The 17,866-nt window shown below is 32.2% G+C and overlaps 2 protein-coding genes across 2 annotated transcripts in view; one reads left to right on the forward strand and one right to left on the reverse strand.

Moving 5' to 3' along the window:
* The window catches only part of LOC132753460 (uncharacterized), an 83,223-nt gene extending 80,530 nt beyond the window's left edge, over positions 1–2,693 (forward strand). Inside the window, exon 64 of the mRNA XM_060743942.1 lies at positions 79–2,693. Coding sequence (XP_060599925.1) covers positions 79–382 — 304 coding nt within the window. The 3' untranslated portion in view covers positions 383–2,693. The remainder of the gene's footprint in view (positions 1–78) is intronic.
* A 2,033-nt stretch (positions 2,694–4,726) lies between these two features.
* LOC132753454 (uncharacterized) lies at positions 4,727–14,378 on the reverse strand. The gene is made up of 4 exons (XM_060743934.1): positions 14,146–14,378; positions 12,665–12,834; positions 11,396–11,534; positions 4,727–10,299 (listed from the first exon to the last, which is right to left on the reverse strand). Exons 1-4 carry the CDS (start codon positions 14,294–14,296, stop codon positions 9,257–9,259), a joined length of 1,503 nt encoding a protein of 500 aa, XP_060599917.1. The 5' UTR covers positions 14,297–14,378; the 3' UTR covers positions 4,727–9,256.
* Positions 14,379–17,866: the final 3,488 nt, after the last annotated feature.

The following is a 17,866-nucleotide window of genomic DNA, read 5'->3' on the forward strand; positions in this document are numbered from 1 at the left end:
ATTTCAGGCAACATCATTCTAAAGATTTTGATTTCATAACTTTTAATATATATGTATTATTTATTCAAATATTTCCAGTAAGATGAAGTCAAAATACTCGGACACCAAAGATTTGACACACCGATCATCTGGAAGATCAAGTGATGACGGTGAAGGGTTCACAGATTTAGTTCATCCAGCGTTTGCTAATTACGGTTACCAAGGTTACGCAGGTCAAGGTTATCCTGCCATGTATCTGGAAGCACCACAGGACGTGTTCGTTGATAACATTCCAAAACGACATAGCAGTCGTCATTCTGATCCAACACGAGACCGACATGATAGAGGAGATCATAGACGTAGCCGACACGTACAAGAAGATTTCTATGACAATAATGCTTAAAATGCAAAAAAAAAAAAAGAATAAAAAAAGTGCAAACAAACTGTTTAAATCATACTTTAATAGTTAATTGTACATATGACATCTGTGTACAGCAGAAAAGCATTTTAAGATTATATAGATATATATATAGAGATTTTTTATATTTTTATACACAAAAATGCTCAAATATAATTCCCTTGCTGAAATACTATAAAGAATGATTTTGTGTGATATCTTGTATAACAGACATTTTCTATTTAGTTATCTATACTGAAACACTTGATTTCAAAAGGTGCCACTCTCAATATCACTTGATTTTATCTACTTTTTTATGTACATTAATACTATGTGAATAGTAGTTTGTTAAAAAAAAACACCTTATTTTGAAAACTGTATTGGAAAAGAATAGCATCTATTTAATGAAATTGTAATTTCAAAAATGTGTTGGACACCTGTAAGAAATGAAGGATGTCACTTACTAAATTTGATAAAATCTAATGTCATCCCTGATTTATGTTTTTCAAATTTATCTTTATAATTTCGCATTCTTTCAAGATTAATTTTTCTTTAAGATAAATTTTTAATCTTTCAAATTCTATTTTTAAGGCACTGAAGTCTTTTTGCTTTTGAAGAATTTTCTTTCCATTAAAAATAATATTTAATACAGTCTCATGATAACTATTGATCTGAAAGTATTACAATGTAAATTATATTTCTAGGGCTTTAAACTTTTCCTGAACGCCAAAATATTCATAACATAATTATGCTTTATTATTTTCTTCTGTCTTTCTGATTATCATTCTATTCACATAAAGATATACTATTCTCATAATTATTTGGGTAAAATATTATAACTGCGAAAATTCTATTGAAATTTAGGAAATTCTCATTTAATATTGTCTTTTTTGGATAAGAGAATGTACATACTATATTAAAGGAGCTGTACATCTTATTACTGGTCAAGTTAATGTGGTCATTTCCTTAAAAAAGATCAGTTTTTATAGTGACACTGTATATTCATAATGTGTTTAGTTTACTGATAGTGCTTAGAGTTTAAAAAGTGACAGATCTGTTCTGTGAGTACTCAAAAATGTTTATTTAACATTTAAAAAAAAACAACAGTTATCAATATTTTCAAATATCAATATTGAGCATAATATATCTTTAATCAATTACTAATTCAAGATGAGTAAGATTTAGGTAAAAATTGGTGCAAAATATTTGTTTTTCACTTTTCTTTTATTTTCAGCTTATTTCATTTTCTCCAATTTATAGTTCAGTTTACAAAATTATTGTTTCATTGTTAGATCGCCATGCCTCATAGAATTTATAATCAATTTTTGAAGAAGAAAAAAAACAATTAAAATTTCAGGAAAAGTAAATTCTCAATCCATGAGACTTTTAGCATTTTATAAAATGTAAATTTGACTAAAAAAAATTTTGTTATCATATTTCAACCTTACATGAATGAATATATGGAGTAAGGGGCATTAACAAAGTAAGGGTTTAATTGTATATTTTGGCACAAACATTATTTTTTGAGGATAATTACTGTTTTAAATTGTCACAAATTACCTTTATTTTTTCACTTGACATTTGTTTTTCTTTTTTTCTTTTTTTAAATAAAGCAATATTTTTATTTGTTAAAGGATCAATACAGTATAAAGAGAGAACACAATCTTGATTTTTCTATATATGGTATATTTTGACATGAACTATTCTCAGGTGTTACAAGGTTTATACCGAGGTTTATCCCGCAACCTACATATGCATGTACCCTTTGCTTTAGACAGATCATTTACCTATTTGCTCATTTTATAACCGGTTTTTAATTGGCAGGGCAGAATTCTAACTGTGTTGTAAAGTATTTTTTATATATTAAAAAAAGTGGTTTAAACTATCGAGACATGGTGAAATTTTTATTTTGCTTCATCTGGTACCAATTAAAACTTAAAAATTACAAGCTAATGTGCAATGGTATGGTATTTTGGCACAAATTGTGTTTTTTAAAAAAGCACAGAAATAGAAATGATGTCTTTCTAGTGTTTAATGATTGTAATTCAAAATTTTGATTTTTTTTTTTTTAAATTGAATCCAGACTTAAATTTGTATTTTGTAAGCTTATTTTGACACTAAAAAGAAATGAAACAATTACATAAACTGATCAAAATTTTTTGGAAGATTACGAATACTATTGTGGTTTAATCATTTACTGATATATTTATGTGAGAATTCTGCCCTGCACAATATGTTGTTACTTGTTAGTTATTTTCTTTCTGATGCATAATACTTCTTTATAGTTTACTTTATTAAAATTCTTAATAAAACTTCACTGCTGTTGTTATATTATCAACTATAAATCAGAAAGACAGCACACAGTAATTTTCCAGCTACAGCAAATGCTGTCATAGTGAAAAAAAACAAACTTGTAAAAGTCATATGTATCTAACCAATGTATCTGTATTCTCACTGAAAGTAGCTGCATGGCCGAATGGTTAAAGCGTCGGGTTAGTAATCATAATTATTGTTGGCAATGTGGGTTCAAACCCAATGGGTGCAAGCGATTATTTCCTTAAACATGAAACTGATTGCTTAGTACTGGTTGGTTCCAGGAATGGATACAACACAAAATAAATTTGTATAAACCAATTAAACTAAAAAGTTGTTGCTCGGCTTAGGTACGTGTAATTGATGTTAAGCACCAAGAGATTATCCCATGTGTTCATTTTCTATTAGAACAAAAAACAGTTTTCCATTGGTATAGAGCCAACCTGTAAACAGACTCGGATACTGTTTTATTTTACTCACGGGATGCATAATAAACACAGTGGGTCCAACTTATTGTACAATGCATTGCATCAAGATATTGTTCTGTTTTGTGTATGAGCAATATCTCCCCTCTAGAAGGGAGATTCTGACCCAGAACAAAAATATCTCGGAATCTAGTTTTAGCACATCAAATTATTTTGACAAAATGCTAATGAGATTTTTGAAATTGGTTATTGATAAACATTTTTTAGAAAGTTATCAAAGACATAAAAGAACATGTAGTTCTAATTCTGGACATTCTTGCTAATGAGGACAAAGCACATTTGTATGACAAGGGACTTAACTAAGTGATCTTCATGTCTGGAGTTAAAGTTTTGTATACTGAACATTCACAATCACACAGTTAATAAATGAAAAATATACCAGCCAAAACACATAAGTTAGTTTATAAAATATTTAATTTTGAGTACAGTACAGTCCATGTCAGAAACAAAACAAGAAATATAATGAAATAGTAAATGGCAAATATGCCTGATTGCAAATTTACAAAATAAAAATATAAAACTTATTCTTGTAAATGATAATTTTTTCTGGAATATAAATAGGAATATAAAAGAAAAATATACAATCCATTTTTTTTTTGTAAAAAGACAACATATCTTACTACATTTCATTTTTGACTGAACAAAATCTCTAATATCAAATTTGCAATAAACTAGTTACAGAGAAAATCAAACTTGACCTGTGTTTTAATAGTACATACTTGCATGCTAAACAAAAACACAATCACTGAATTCCTTCATAGGTTATTGTGTGGAAACAAATATTATTGCATATAAACATGTACATATGTGCCATGTATAATTTAAACAAGAGCCATGTCAACATGGCCATCCCCCGCCGAATGTGTTTGCTCATTGGAAGAATGTATATGTAGTAGAGCAGAATAATTCAATTTTAAGAGGTCTTTTGGTAATGAAAACTGATGGCTATAGTGATTACAGATTTGAAACCTATGTGAATACTGATGGCTGAAAATAACAAAGGGCAATAACTGAAAAATAATGCAGGGTAGGTTATCATTCTTGTGTGCTGCATCCCTCCTCAGTAAAATCTATCCACCTATGAAGTTTCAAGTTGATACCTCAAATACTTTTTGAGAAAAAAAATGAATTGAAAAATTAAGTATGAAAAATAACAAAGGGCAATAACTCAAAAATTACAAAAGGTAGTTATCATTCTTGTGCACTGCACAACTCCTGAGTTAGATCTATGCACCTATGAAGTTTCATAATGATATCTCACTGCACACCTCCTGAGTTAGATCTATGCACCTATGAAGTTTCATAATGATATCTCAAAGGCCTTTTGAGTTGTGCTCTGGACAAAAATTAATTTTGAAAAATAGCAAAGGGCAATAACTAAACAATTATGTAGGGTAGAGTTATTGTCCTTGTGCACTGCACGCCTCCTCAATGAGATCCATCCAGCTATGAAGTTTCAAGTTGATACCTCAAATACTTTTTGAGATAAGCTCCGGACAAAGTAGTATGAAAAAGAACAAAGGGCAAAAATTGTATAAGGAAGAGTTATCATTCTTGTGCCTCAATAAGATTTATCCACCTATGACATTTCATGTTGACATCTCAAACACTTTTGAGTTATGCTCCACTTAAGTGAAAAATTAGGTATGAAAAATAACAAAGGGCAATAACTCAAAAATTATGAAAGGTAGAGTTATCATTCTTGTGCAATGCACACCTCCTGAGTGAGATCTATGCACCTATGAAGTTTAATTTCATGTTGATATCTCAAAGGCTTTTTGAGTTATGTTCTGGACAAAAATTAATTTTGAAAAATAACAAAGGGCAATAACTCAAAAATAATGCAGGGAAGAGTTATCATTCTTGTGCACTGCACTCTTCCTCAATGAGATCTATCCACCTATGAAGTTTTAAGTTGATACCTCAAATACTTTTTGAGATAAGCTCCGGACAAAAAAGCATGAAAAAGAACAAAGGGCAAAAACTCAAAAATTGTATAGGGAAGATTTATCATTCTTGCGCACAGCATTCCTCCTCAATAAGATCTATCCACCTATGACATTTCAAGTTGATATCTCAAACACTTTTTGAGTTATGCTCCACTTAGGTGAAAAATTAAGTATGAAAAATAACAAAGGGCAATAACTCAAAAATTATGAAAGGTAGAGTTATCATTCTTCATGTTCTTGTGCACTGCACACCTCCTGAGTGAGATCTATGATCCTATGAAGTTTCATGTTGATATCTCAAAGGCTTTTTGAGTTATGCTTTGGACAAAAATTAATTTTGAAAAATAACAAAGGGCAATAACTCAAAAAATATGCAGGGTAGAGTTGTCATTCTTGTGCAATGCACTCCTCCTCAATGAGGTCTATCCACCTATGAAGTTTCAAGTTGATAACTCAAATACTTTTAGAGATATGCTCCGGACAAAAATGTCAGACGGAAGGACAAAAATGTCGGACGGAAGGTCGGACGGACGGAGAATATTACTATATCCCCCGCCGCCTTTTGTCTAAGGACAGATGGACAATGCCATATGTCATACGCAGGCATTTAAAATCATGCAACTGTAGAATTTAATTGAATATAATTGAGCTGTGCCATGAAAAAACAAAAAAAACCATCTGCTCAGTCTGATCAGGATCCATGTTGTTCCCTATCAGTTTCTCTACTTGAAATAGGGTTTGTAAACAACAGCATGGATCCTGATCAGACTTAGCAGATGCACAGGCTGGTCTGGATCCATGATGGTCGCAAACGCATTATGTTGGTTTTGTCATGGCACAGCTCATATGAATTAATATCCCAGATTTCTATTTCTTGACCTGCAGAATTCTTATATTAGATATGCCCTGCTTTGAATTTGTACAGTCCATATGAAAATCAGGACTTTTCAATATGAAAAACAAAACAAAAATTAAGTACTGTAAAAATCAACAACTGTATAGAGCCTGTTCAGACTGTATGTATGTGCACCTGGCTCTTTTCTATTGGCAAAAGATAAATAACTATCACTTCCAGCAGGTTATAGCTTAACCTCGTATCACCATACAACGGAATGCTCGCCTACCTATCTACATCAGTAAATATGAAAAGTATATAATAAATCCAAAGATTTTTTTGTAAAAAAAAAAAACGTCAACAAAACAACACATATAGCACTTTGATAAAAAGATTTCAGGTAAAACAGTCAGATTGATATACACAAAATTTAGTGTAAAAGGATATTGAATGAGTGCAAGTTCAATAATTAATTTATTGGACGAGTTAAATAAAGTTATATCAATCTATTCCATGAGTTCAACAAATTTGGTAATAAACCTACACAAACACTAGAACTCCGCGAGTTGGATGTGTCGCCTTGTGAACAATGTAGTTTAGGAGAAATGGCCAGGACAAAAATGAAATAGGAAAAATAACAAAGGGCAATAACTAAAAAAGTAATAAGTGCAGAGCAGCAGTTTCTGTGCACTGCACTTCTTATCAATAAGATCTATCATTCTATGATGTTTCAAGTCAATAGCTTTCATACTTGAGGAGAAATGACCAGGACAAAAATAAAGTAAGAAAATCAACAAAGGGCAATAACTCAAAAAATAAGAAATGCAGAGTATCAGTTCTTATGCACTGCACTTTTTCTTAATGAGATCTATCATCCTATGAAGTTTCAAGTCCATAACTTTTATACTTTCGGAGAAATGGCCTGGACAAAAATTAAGTATGAAAATTAACAAAGGGCAATAACTCAAAAAATAAGAAATGCAGAGTACCTGTTCTTGTGCACTGCACTTCTTCTTAATGAGATCTATCATCCTATGAAGTTTCAAGTCTATAGCTTTTATACATTAGAAGAAATGGCCCGGACAAAAATAAAGTATGAAAATTAACAAAGGGCAATAACTCAAAAATTAGGAAGTGCAGAGTACCTGTTCTTGTGCACTGCACTTCTTCTTAATGAGATCTATCATCCTATGAAGTTTCAAGTCCATAGCTTTTTTAGTTGAAGAGAAATGGCCCGGACAAAATTAAAGTATGAAAATTAACAAAGGGCAATAACTCAAAAATTAAGAACTGCAGAGTAACGGTCCTTGTGCACTGCACTTCGGGTTATTGAAAGAAGCATGCATACCAAGTTTGAAGTCAATCAGACTTATAGTAACTGAGTTATGCTCCGGACAAGCTTTAGGGGACGCCGACGCCGACAACGACGCCGCCGCCAAAGTAACCCCTATATGTCACCTTTTCAAGGCGACACAATAATATTCTATTTATCACATATCTGAAATAAGAACTGTTAGCAGTAAAAAAGAATCACATTTGTGTTAACAAGCCTAAAATATACATTTAATGCTGACATTTATCATTTCTTAACGCAACATTTGCGTAACTCAAATTATATTTTTTATCAAAACATGGAAACAAATAACTAGATGTTTGACCATACCATACCTTTTTTGCAGCCGCCAGTTTTGACGACATTTTTTTACCAGTTTGATTTTGACGACAATTTTTCCAGTTTGAACTAATATTAATTATAACAGTCAATGCCAACCAGCATAGGCCCCTATTTTATTTAAGATTTACCAAAACTCTTGAAAAGTTCTCATAGGACTCTTTTTTGTGTTGAAAATCACACAAGGATATCACAAGTGTTACTGTTACATAATTTTGACAAGTAGATTTGATTGAAGTTCTTTAGGTATCCTAAATGAATACATCCTATCCAAAGAGTTCACTCAGAACCCCTGGTTGTTCAGACATGCTAAAATATATCACATACAATTATCAAAGTCATCATTTGTATCAAATCAGTATTTTGATCACTCATAAAATATTTTATATTAAAATAATAAATAATGCAATTTTTCAATATATACAATACAACTAATAACAATATCATCTAGGCATATACACACAAAATATTTGCCTATCTTTAATATACAAAATATATAAATGTTTAAAGACTTTAAAACAATTTTACAAAATCTATGTGACAAATATCAAAATGTTTCAATGAAAATCTTAAGGAAACATGAATGAAACAAGTAAATTTCAATGAAAATTAATTTACATGTATTCTTAACTTCCGATGCTTCAAATAAAAATGAGATGTATCACCTTAAAATTAGAATAACAGTGAAACCTTTATAGAGTGACACTCTGTGGAGCAATAACCTCCACATAAACAGTCGATGAAAAGCTAAATGCTGTGGGACTTTTCTTTCAAAATCATTATTTCTCATTTAAAGCTATTCTATATAAATGGTTTATGAAACTATAAGAATGCTCCGTTTTTTGGGCAAAATATTTTTATATATTTATAAAATGCTGCTTAAAAGTAATATTAATCTTTATATACTGATACTGATACTTAAAAATTCATATATAGATTTTCCAAAAATAAAATTTGAGAGAAAATATCTCCTTTGTTGCATTTTAATTTGAATACTGACACACTAGTAGGTAAATCAGCCTTATATAGTAGATAATATCTATTAATATTATGTTTTCAGATCCCAAAGCACAGATTCCATCGCCCATGGCCAGATAATGAAAGAAACCCTGATAGTACAAGAAACAGGGGTATATATCTGAAACTTGTGATTTTAAAGAATCACTTTTCAATTTAGTGCACTTAGCACACATTGATTTTTTTTAACAACTAAAAAAATTAAGGTTTTACTACAGCCATTGAAATTCTGAATTTCTGTGTCTTTACCAGATACCTGGCAGTTGTAGTAACTGCTCATATTTCTTTCTAGTATAATAATAAATGTACAATATTATACACCTCAATGTTTTTTTGAAACATCTAAAATTTGAATTAATTCTACACAAGTATTACAGATAATAAATTCAACTTTTCAACAATTGTTAAGTTAGATCCCAATATCATGTAATGAAGGATTTTTCACAAACACGAAAAATTTAGTCAAAATTCAAGTAGATCTTCTGGATCTTCAACTTTCACACCATAAGTATTTTTACAGATAAATATTGCAAAAGCAAAAGCAGGCAAGAAGGATAGACCCACAATTCTTTGAATAGTCAAGCCAAACATGTCTTTCTTCACAATTTCTTATGACCAGTTTATCTCCAAATCCATATTTTGTTTTTTTGCATATTTCTGTAAGATTTCACACTCCTGCCTTCCAATGTTATGACACTTGTGTAGTTCCATTAATGTCAAATCATTGTAACCATAAACTAATTTCTGTATTGGCTCAATTTCTACATTATCACAGAATTTCATCTTTAACTCCTGCATCATCACCAGCGGGTTGACATCTAAAATTTCTAAAAATAGCTCCGTTGTAATCCAGGACACATACTGCATTGTCAGCTGTTTTAAACTTCGAGCATTTTTCAGCAGAACTACAAAAGCACTCTTCTGTAGCAAAGACTCATTCATGGGAAATGCCATTTCTAAATTTTGCAATTTGTTAAAGAGATGATCTCTGCCAGTCATTGGTACCCCAGATAATGTTGATGAGTTCGGCTCATTTTCCTCAGAAAGAAGAACTGTCAACTTCTGTAAATTTCTACAATGATACCCAACAGCTAATAGATCAAAATCATTCACATCTGCCAGAGTTAAATCAAACAACTGATTACCTATTTCTTTTAATACAGGTAAAACGCCATTTTCAAATGTCAAGCCGTCATTATTGCCTATACCAAGACGCGTTAAATGTTTCAAATTTTTCACAGCCTGAATATTTCTATCACTTATTTTGTAATATAATCGAGCTTCAACTGCTTGTAGACAAAGCTGACATGACTTTGTAACACTTTCTTCTGTTAAGTAAGACAACCTGATTCCGTGAGTAATAATATTACGCAATTGGTATGGTAGTATTTCTTGGTTGTTATTCAACTTCTCATTAACATCAAGCTCAATAATTCCACAGACATCGTCAAATCCAAAGTATTGTAATCTCGGAAGATTCTTTAGGCAATGCAGCGCACCTTGTTCATTTATCATTGTTCCAAAGATCGTTAATTTTGTCAACTTTTTACAACCTTTTTCAGGACTGAATGCTTGACATAGACTGTATGCACCACTGTTTGTAACCTTCGTCTGTGTCAAAAGTAACTGTGACATTTCCAAGCAGTTGTTTCCTGATAGAAGAAAATGACACATGATTATGATATCAATTCAAGTCTTGTTTAATGAGTAAATGATTTGATTATTTTATATCAAATACCAACAACATCTTAAAAAAGTCAAAACCACCAATGAAGAGGTAAAACAGCCACTGTCTGGCCATTGTTGGTTACCCATGGTATATAATCCGTAAATACTACATTATCTTATCGATAATGATAATCTAGATAATGATATCTATTAGATAATGTAGTATGTACTGATCAATACTGTAGGTAACCGACTTTGACATCTAGCATACTGATTGAGACCTTCTGTCCACACTCACTATCAAAATCATTTTCTCAAAGACAATTTTACAGGTTTACACAGTGTAAGAAATTAGGGTTTGAATCAACTAGGCTGGTCGGACTACCAGATTGGAATATTCACTAGCCCAAAAGACATTTCACTAGCATGATTCATTTGTTTAAAACAGTTGTTTATATTGCCTCTGAAAATGCAGTAGCCTGGTCGGGCTTGTTACTGTGAAAAGTTGGTAGCCCGAGGAGAAATTTAGTAGACTATAGGACTACTGCTAATTTCGAACACTGTTTACAGTAGAACAAGGTTAATAAAAAATAATTTCTGATACAAGTGAGCACCAAAGTATAACCAGTTTAACCACCTTCCTTTCTATAAGCTGTAATGTAGCTGGACAGAATCCAATATAACTTGCTGGATTTTAACCCAACAGTACCATTAATGCACCTTAAACATTAGGCACATCATTCGAACAATTCAAATGACTAGCGGGTCACAAACACTTATCTTGCTGGCAGCAACTGATTTTACAGGTGTGACTAGTGCAGACCAAAAACAGCTGGCACATCTGTGCTGTCTGATCATGGTCTGCACTACTCACTATTCAGTCACTACTAATTTTGAAATTGTCCCTAAAATGATGAACAGTTTTGTTGTACTGTCCAGATTGAAAGGTGGACAAGTCTAACTATTCACCTTAGTGCAGAAACAGATTAAGTCTTTCAAAATTTAATAGGATATAACTAGTTATTGCACTAAGGTGACTAAGTCCATTTTAGATTATTTGGTATGGGTTAATAAACTCACCTATAATGGATAATACTTGATCATTGCAGTTTGTCTTCTCAAGATCCAGAATTCTCAAGTCAGTCAGGCGTTCTGTCAAATCTGCAAGTCCACGTGCACTGATATTGTTTAAACCAGATAAGCTCAATGACACCAGTTTCTGAAAATATGTAACATACAATTGTGTTTATTAACTTAATGTGTGAACTCAATTTTTTTAATAAATGATGAAATAGAAGAGTTAATCTAACTCTTACTTGATGTAATTGCATGTATAGTCTGATTTTATTGACCTGTCAATAATGAATACATTATAGCACTCATTTAAATATTCGATCCCACTTCGGTTTTGTCCGTTTATTTTACGAGAATTAATATGGAGTATTTCACTAACGTTTGGAAAACTCCCACTAGCTTAATGTTAGTTCTCGTAACATCCGCAATAGCACAGTTGGTTAAGTGATTACCTTATGTATGAGAGGTTCGGGGTTCGATCCCTTCTTTTGACATTCTTTTTAGACTTATTCTGTCTTTATTTTTAGGTATATTTTAAAAGAAAATGGTCAAGCGCTTGCAAATTTTCTACACGGATATGAAACAACTAAAAGAAACACTGAAATTTCACATTTTGTAATCCGAATGAATTTTCAGTATCAATCTTAAACATAGTAGTGCATAACATATTAAAACAGAACAACCATAACTTCAAAAATTTTGAAAATAATTATGAATAAGAAAAAAACCCTGGACATACACTGTCTCGATCTTACAACATGTAAGACATTTTGATATTATATACCCGGGGTTTACCCTATTGCGCTATAACGGTGAGTGTAGCTAGTTCATAGAAACTAGATGAATTTAATCACATCTTACTGCGTACCTCTCACGGAATTTACCGAACATTTATCGAATATTAATATATTCTGTGCATTGACCGTATAATGAGTATGGAATTGACAGGTTAATAAAATCAAACAATATATACACTGTATGTGTTGTTCTACACACAATGGCAATCTATGTCCCCATGAAGTAATGGGGACATAAAAATCAATATAAAGTGACACTAAAAAATTGTGAGAAAGCTATCAATTCAACAAATCCTTGTATTCCATAGGGAAATGGTTTCTTTTATGACATTCAAATTATAGGTTTTCAACATTCACAAAAAAATTGCATTAAGTTAATTCTATAAAAGGAAAGAATCATAATAAACAAATTTGTGTGAATATTTGAAAAATGACCTTACTGGAAAAAGTTGAAATAAAAAAAAATAGGAAGACTTACTGGGCACCTGTTAGTAATAGCTTTCACAACTGAATCATTATTAGCAGCTAATCCACCAGTTGAGAGATTTAGATGTGTAACATTGTGTTGCAGCAGAGCCATAAAATGCTGACGTTTCAAACATTTTTCCTGAATAAGAGCATCTAGCACAGACTGTATCATCTCTGTTGCTAAATATTCAAAGAAAAGGTTCCATTAGAAAAGAAACAGGCCACAGATTATAAAACACTCTTGCAACAATGCAATAATGATAAAATTATCATAAAATTATCTCTCATAGATCATCAAAAGCAAAATTACTTTCCAACACCTATTTACTATATATAACATATATACCAGTAGAAGTTATAACATTACTCGCAGAAACCTATTACAGTAATTTTATAGGCACAGTTAGTCCAACTAATATGACTTCCAGATAGTGTAGGAAAAACTGTCTGTAAAAAGGGTCAAAGACTCAAACCATTCATTCAAATTTAATAAGAGTACTAGTAGGGTTTGTTGACTTCAAACCACTTGACTTGTGTCTCACCACTTTGGGTTTGAATCTGGACTTTGGTTTCTCTCATGTGAGGAATCTATCAAGCTAGCTAACACCTTTAAGGAAAGTCGGTGGTTCTACTCAAGTGCCCATTTATGCCTGAAATACGAAAGGGTACTAGAGGTCTTCATCCACCAGTAAAGCTTGAAAGCTGCTGGTTCTGGCTTCCATAACTTTAAATGTCACTTTTAATTTGACATTGTGATGGCTGTGCAACAGTAATATACTATAAAACCTGTTCGCTTAAGCTCCTTTCATTAGCCCAACAAAATGAAATTTGTATCATAGTTTGGGGACCTTTCTGCTGAAAATGTGTCATACATACATGCACAGTGCGTTAACTGGAGTGCAGGTATTAGTAAGCCATGCATGCCCATTGATTGGCTCATTTTTGCTGGGGTTTACTTATTGTGACGGAAGAGAAAGGGAAAGCAACAGAAATATCATATTCACTAATTCAGATGCTCGTCCATTGGTTACTCTTTCCTGGGGTTTCATATTGTGACAACAGGGAACATGTTTTTATGTTTGACTATGATACAAAAGAGAAAGATTTTTACATCAAAACACTCGGCAATCTGATTAATACTCGGGGGCTACGCCCCCTAGACAAATCAGAAAGCCTCGTTGTTTGATGCTCTTTCTATTACTTGTACGCTTTCGGGCTTTATATTATACAACCAATGGTCACCCTTCTGTAAAGAGAGATATATATGTTAAACAAGATTGTAAAATCAGTCGGTCTTGCAGTCGAAATATTGGCCTGTTTCACTACAAGTACAAAGCTGTCATATGACCTATAATCAGTTTATTACAATACGTTAAGTAGACTTTTTGGCTAGATGTAAATTATAGTAATAAAAACTGCAAATATTTTGGCTTCGGTCACAGTGACTATAAATAATCACTCCCATTGATCAGCTGATCAACCTGAACTTACTCAAATTTTCAAAAGGTCCGAGTACATAGAGCAACCTTGGCAGTTCGTGAAATGACTGGTCCATTTCCTTCAGCCAATATTTGTCGAATGATAGTGCTATTCTTCTGTAACAACATCGTTTTAGTGATTTTACAGATTTAAACCTAGGCATTCTCAATTTTTTAATGTTATTTTGCTAATGTTTGTGCAATCACTAAAGGCGCTTTCATGTTCATGCTTCAGTTTGACACAGACTATCTGGTTCCAAGCGGGTTTTTCAACATGACTTAATTAAGCAGGGTTTAAGTAAACCGGAAATTGTACTGCAGTAGCCGAAAACTCGTGAATTTCGAGCATTTATCAATTCTCTTTTATTTACTTTTGACATTTGAAAAGAAAATGTAAGTAATTTATTATGTTGTTTATAACATTCAATAAAGTTCATAAAATTATGAGCCAATTGGTGAAAAAAGGGCATTGTTTTTCACTTTTTGAATCTTGAATAGGACTCGGGTACAATTTAATTCGGATATTGGTTTTTAATCCATATCTCGATCTTTTAGTAATTTCCCTTTTTTAGTTTTTTAGAACTATCTACAATGTGAAATTGCATGGCAGTTATGACATTCTTTTACATGTCATCAGTTTTTTGTTTCACCAGACGCATATATTTGTGTAGTCCTATAAAAATGACTTCGCTTTGAGATATTTTTGCTTCTGGGCAAAGGCCAAAGCAACGTCATATCGAAATTGCTCAAAAACCAATAGCATGTTCCACCAGAAAATCAGGCGGAATGAAAAACAATTAAGACAGCGTGTATTTACATTAGTTTTGACCTACTTATGAACAAAACTAAAAAATAAATACCTTTTGTCAAAATAATTAAACTGTCACATCTGAAAAATCATGATTAAATCCTCTCATGTACTTAAATTCCTTTTACAGCCAATAAACAAATGGCGGTCTTTCAATGACCCAAAGTGCAGTGCACAAGAATCGTTACTCTGCACTTCTTAATTTTTTAGTTATTGCCCTTTGTTAATTTTCATACTTTATGTTTGTGCAGGCCATTTCTCCTAAACTATAAAAGCTGTGGACTTCATAGGATGATAGATCTCATTAAGAAGAAATGCAGTGCACAAGAACCAGTACTCTGCTCTTCTTATTATTTGAGTTATTGCCCTTTGTATGTTGTTTAACACTTTTGTATATTTACATTAATGTATTTATCTATAATTGTGAAAATTTATATATGTATATATACACAATAAAATATGTTTAAACTAAGTACAGTGCACAAGAATTGGTACTCTGTACTTTATGATTTTAGAGTTATTGCCCTTTGTTTAATTATAATACTTTATTTTTGTTCGGGCCAATTCTCCTACACTTTAAAAGCTATTGACTTGAAACTTCATAAGATAGATAGATAGATCTCATTGAGAAGAAGTGCAGTGCACAAGAACTTGTACTCTGCACTTCATGGTTTTTGAGTTATTGACCTTTGTTAATTTTCTTACGTAATGAAATTGATTAGGCTTTTCCAGAGGATAACTTGGTCACTTTAAGTTTGATTGACTCCAAATTTGGTATGTAAACTTTTTTCATTGACCTGAAGTACAGTGCTTAAGGCTCTGCTTTTTTATGGTATTTTTATTTTTGATGATATAACAGTTTTATTTAGCCTGATGTGACATTGTTACAATCAGTTCAAATGCCACTAAAGTTAAAGGTACATGTACATTGTAAGAGCAGTGTTTATAAATAACCTATATTTAAGAGTGACAGCTATACTGTTTACAAGGTGACACATCCGACTCACAGAGTTCTAGTTTATATAGTCCTTCTCCTGGAATAGACCCAAATGTCAAACCAGAAGTATATATAAGGTTATTTCCCTTCTCTTTAGGTAACTTGCTAGCCTGCATAGCTCAGTCAGTTACAGCATGACCTTTGTTATCTTTACATTGATTCTCTTTACATTTTGGCATTTATTCTCAAGCTGACCAACTAAAATTACTAATGCAGACTTTAGGACGAGACTTTAAATCGAGATGCCATGTATGATTGTCACAGGTTGAGAAAAATGTACAGACTGAAAGGGACTCAAAGCCAGTACCCTTGGAACATTGTTCCGGGGCTGTACTAACTGAGCTATCTGGATGATTTATACATATCTTCACCCCTACATGTATATAGGGAACAGGTCTGAACCTTTTCATACTCGCCTACAATATTGAAATTCATCTTCGAATTTTTCAGGGTTACAGAGAATTGCTAATTAAACTCTAAGATAGAGGCAGTCATGGCCCCATGTTGGGTGCCAAATGTCACAGGGTGAAAAAAATGTGCGGCCTGACAGGGACTCAAACCCGGGACCCTCGGAATACCCTTCCGCGGCTCTTCCCTGTAACTGGGCTATCCAGTTGCTAACAGATCTTCTCCCCTAAATACTGAACAGTTCTGAATTGTGACAGCAGTTCAATTCTTGGTTGAAGACTCGGGATAAGATGCTGAAAATGGGATATCTTTCTGTATTTGTGTCTTGCACACTCCTCCAAAATATAAAAACACTAAATAATACTCTACTGGAGGACTCACCCATATGGGCAACCTGCAGCATGTATAAACAAACTCAAATACACACACACATTTATTAGCTTATTATATACAATTTTTACTCCAGAAATATACAATGGGTGCCTGTGTAAGGTACTTCACCAGGGATTCAGATTGGATGTTTGGCCAAGGGCTTTTGACAGTCACAGATGACTGAGAAGAAAAACACCAATTTTCAGTAAATATGACCAACAAATTTCTAAAGTAAAAGATCAATATTTGGTTAAACAATTTTATCATCAAGATTACAGATCTGCGGCTTATCCAAGAGATTTTTTAAAAGATTTAATATTAGTCATTATCGCTGAAAAAATTAAATAGTTACCAGTATTTTTTATTGGACAAAATAACCTAAATAGTGTTGCACGGCTTTTCACTCAATCCATATAGGAATCACGCAAACATTTGATTTCCCATGTAATTCTGAGTATATATCTTTTTTGGATGTATCTGCCAATCTCCCTTTATTAAACATAAGAAATATCTGTATTTTTTTTCTTTCACATTGGATGGAAAAAAGTCATAATTTGTGCTATTAACAACAAAATATTTGCACATATCTTGTCAAGAACAAGAACATACTATTTTCAAATTCTGAACAGAAGTTGTCATAAATAAAGCAATAAACTGTTTTTACAACTCAATCAATGTTTAGTTAAGAAGAAGACATTTTCTGAGTAATTGAGTTGACAAAATAAACACATTTTCTACATATTATAAGACATTCTGAAACAATTGCCAAAGAAAATGTGTAAACTGATCTGTCTAGAAAAATGAAATTTAAAGAAAAATCTGATAATTGCCGTAGAATTAATAAGTGATTCCTCATTTGTGCTAAGAGGCATTAGAGAACAGACATATTTTTAACATATTTTTTAACAATTTCAGTATACAAGTAAAAGAGGCGAAAATAAAAGAGGCGAAAATAATTGACTTGAGTAACACCAAAGACAGAAATGGCATCTGACTAGGCAAATGTTCTATAAAATTTGACAGTGGAAACAACTGATTATTGAAAAGAACTGATTTAGATAAAGCAATACTGGATATGGCCACAAATGGAACGGAAAGTATTGACAAACTTTTGAGTGATACTCCAATAGAATCACCTTATAGGTAATT

This window comes from Ruditapes philippinarum, unplaced genomic scaffold (genome assembly GCF_026571515.1).
Source record: "Ruditapes philippinarum isolate M1 unplaced genomic scaffold, ASM2657151v2 ctg4252_1_1_1_1, whole genome shotgun sequence".
In the NCBI taxonomy this organism is placed as follows: domain Eukaryota; kingdom Metazoa; phylum Mollusca; class Bivalvia; order Venerida; family Veneridae; genus Ruditapes; species Ruditapes philippinarum.

What these genes read in the sequence shown, in the direction of transcription:
- LOC132753454 (XM_060743934.1), bottom strand. Translation starts at nt 14,296, where the DNA reads ATGCCTAGGTTTAAATCTGTAAAATCACTAAAACGATGTTGTTACAGA. An exon ending in CTATTACTAACAGGTGCCCA is followed by an intron (nt 11,535 to 12,664) that starts GTAAGTCTTCCT and finishes ACATATTTTCAG; the next exon opens with AAACTGGTGTCATTGAGCTT. An exon ending in TCAAGTATTATCCATTATAG is followed by an intron (nt 10,300 to 11,395) that starts GTGAGTTTATTA and finishes TTCTTCTATCAG; the next exon opens with GAAACAACTGCTTGGAAATG.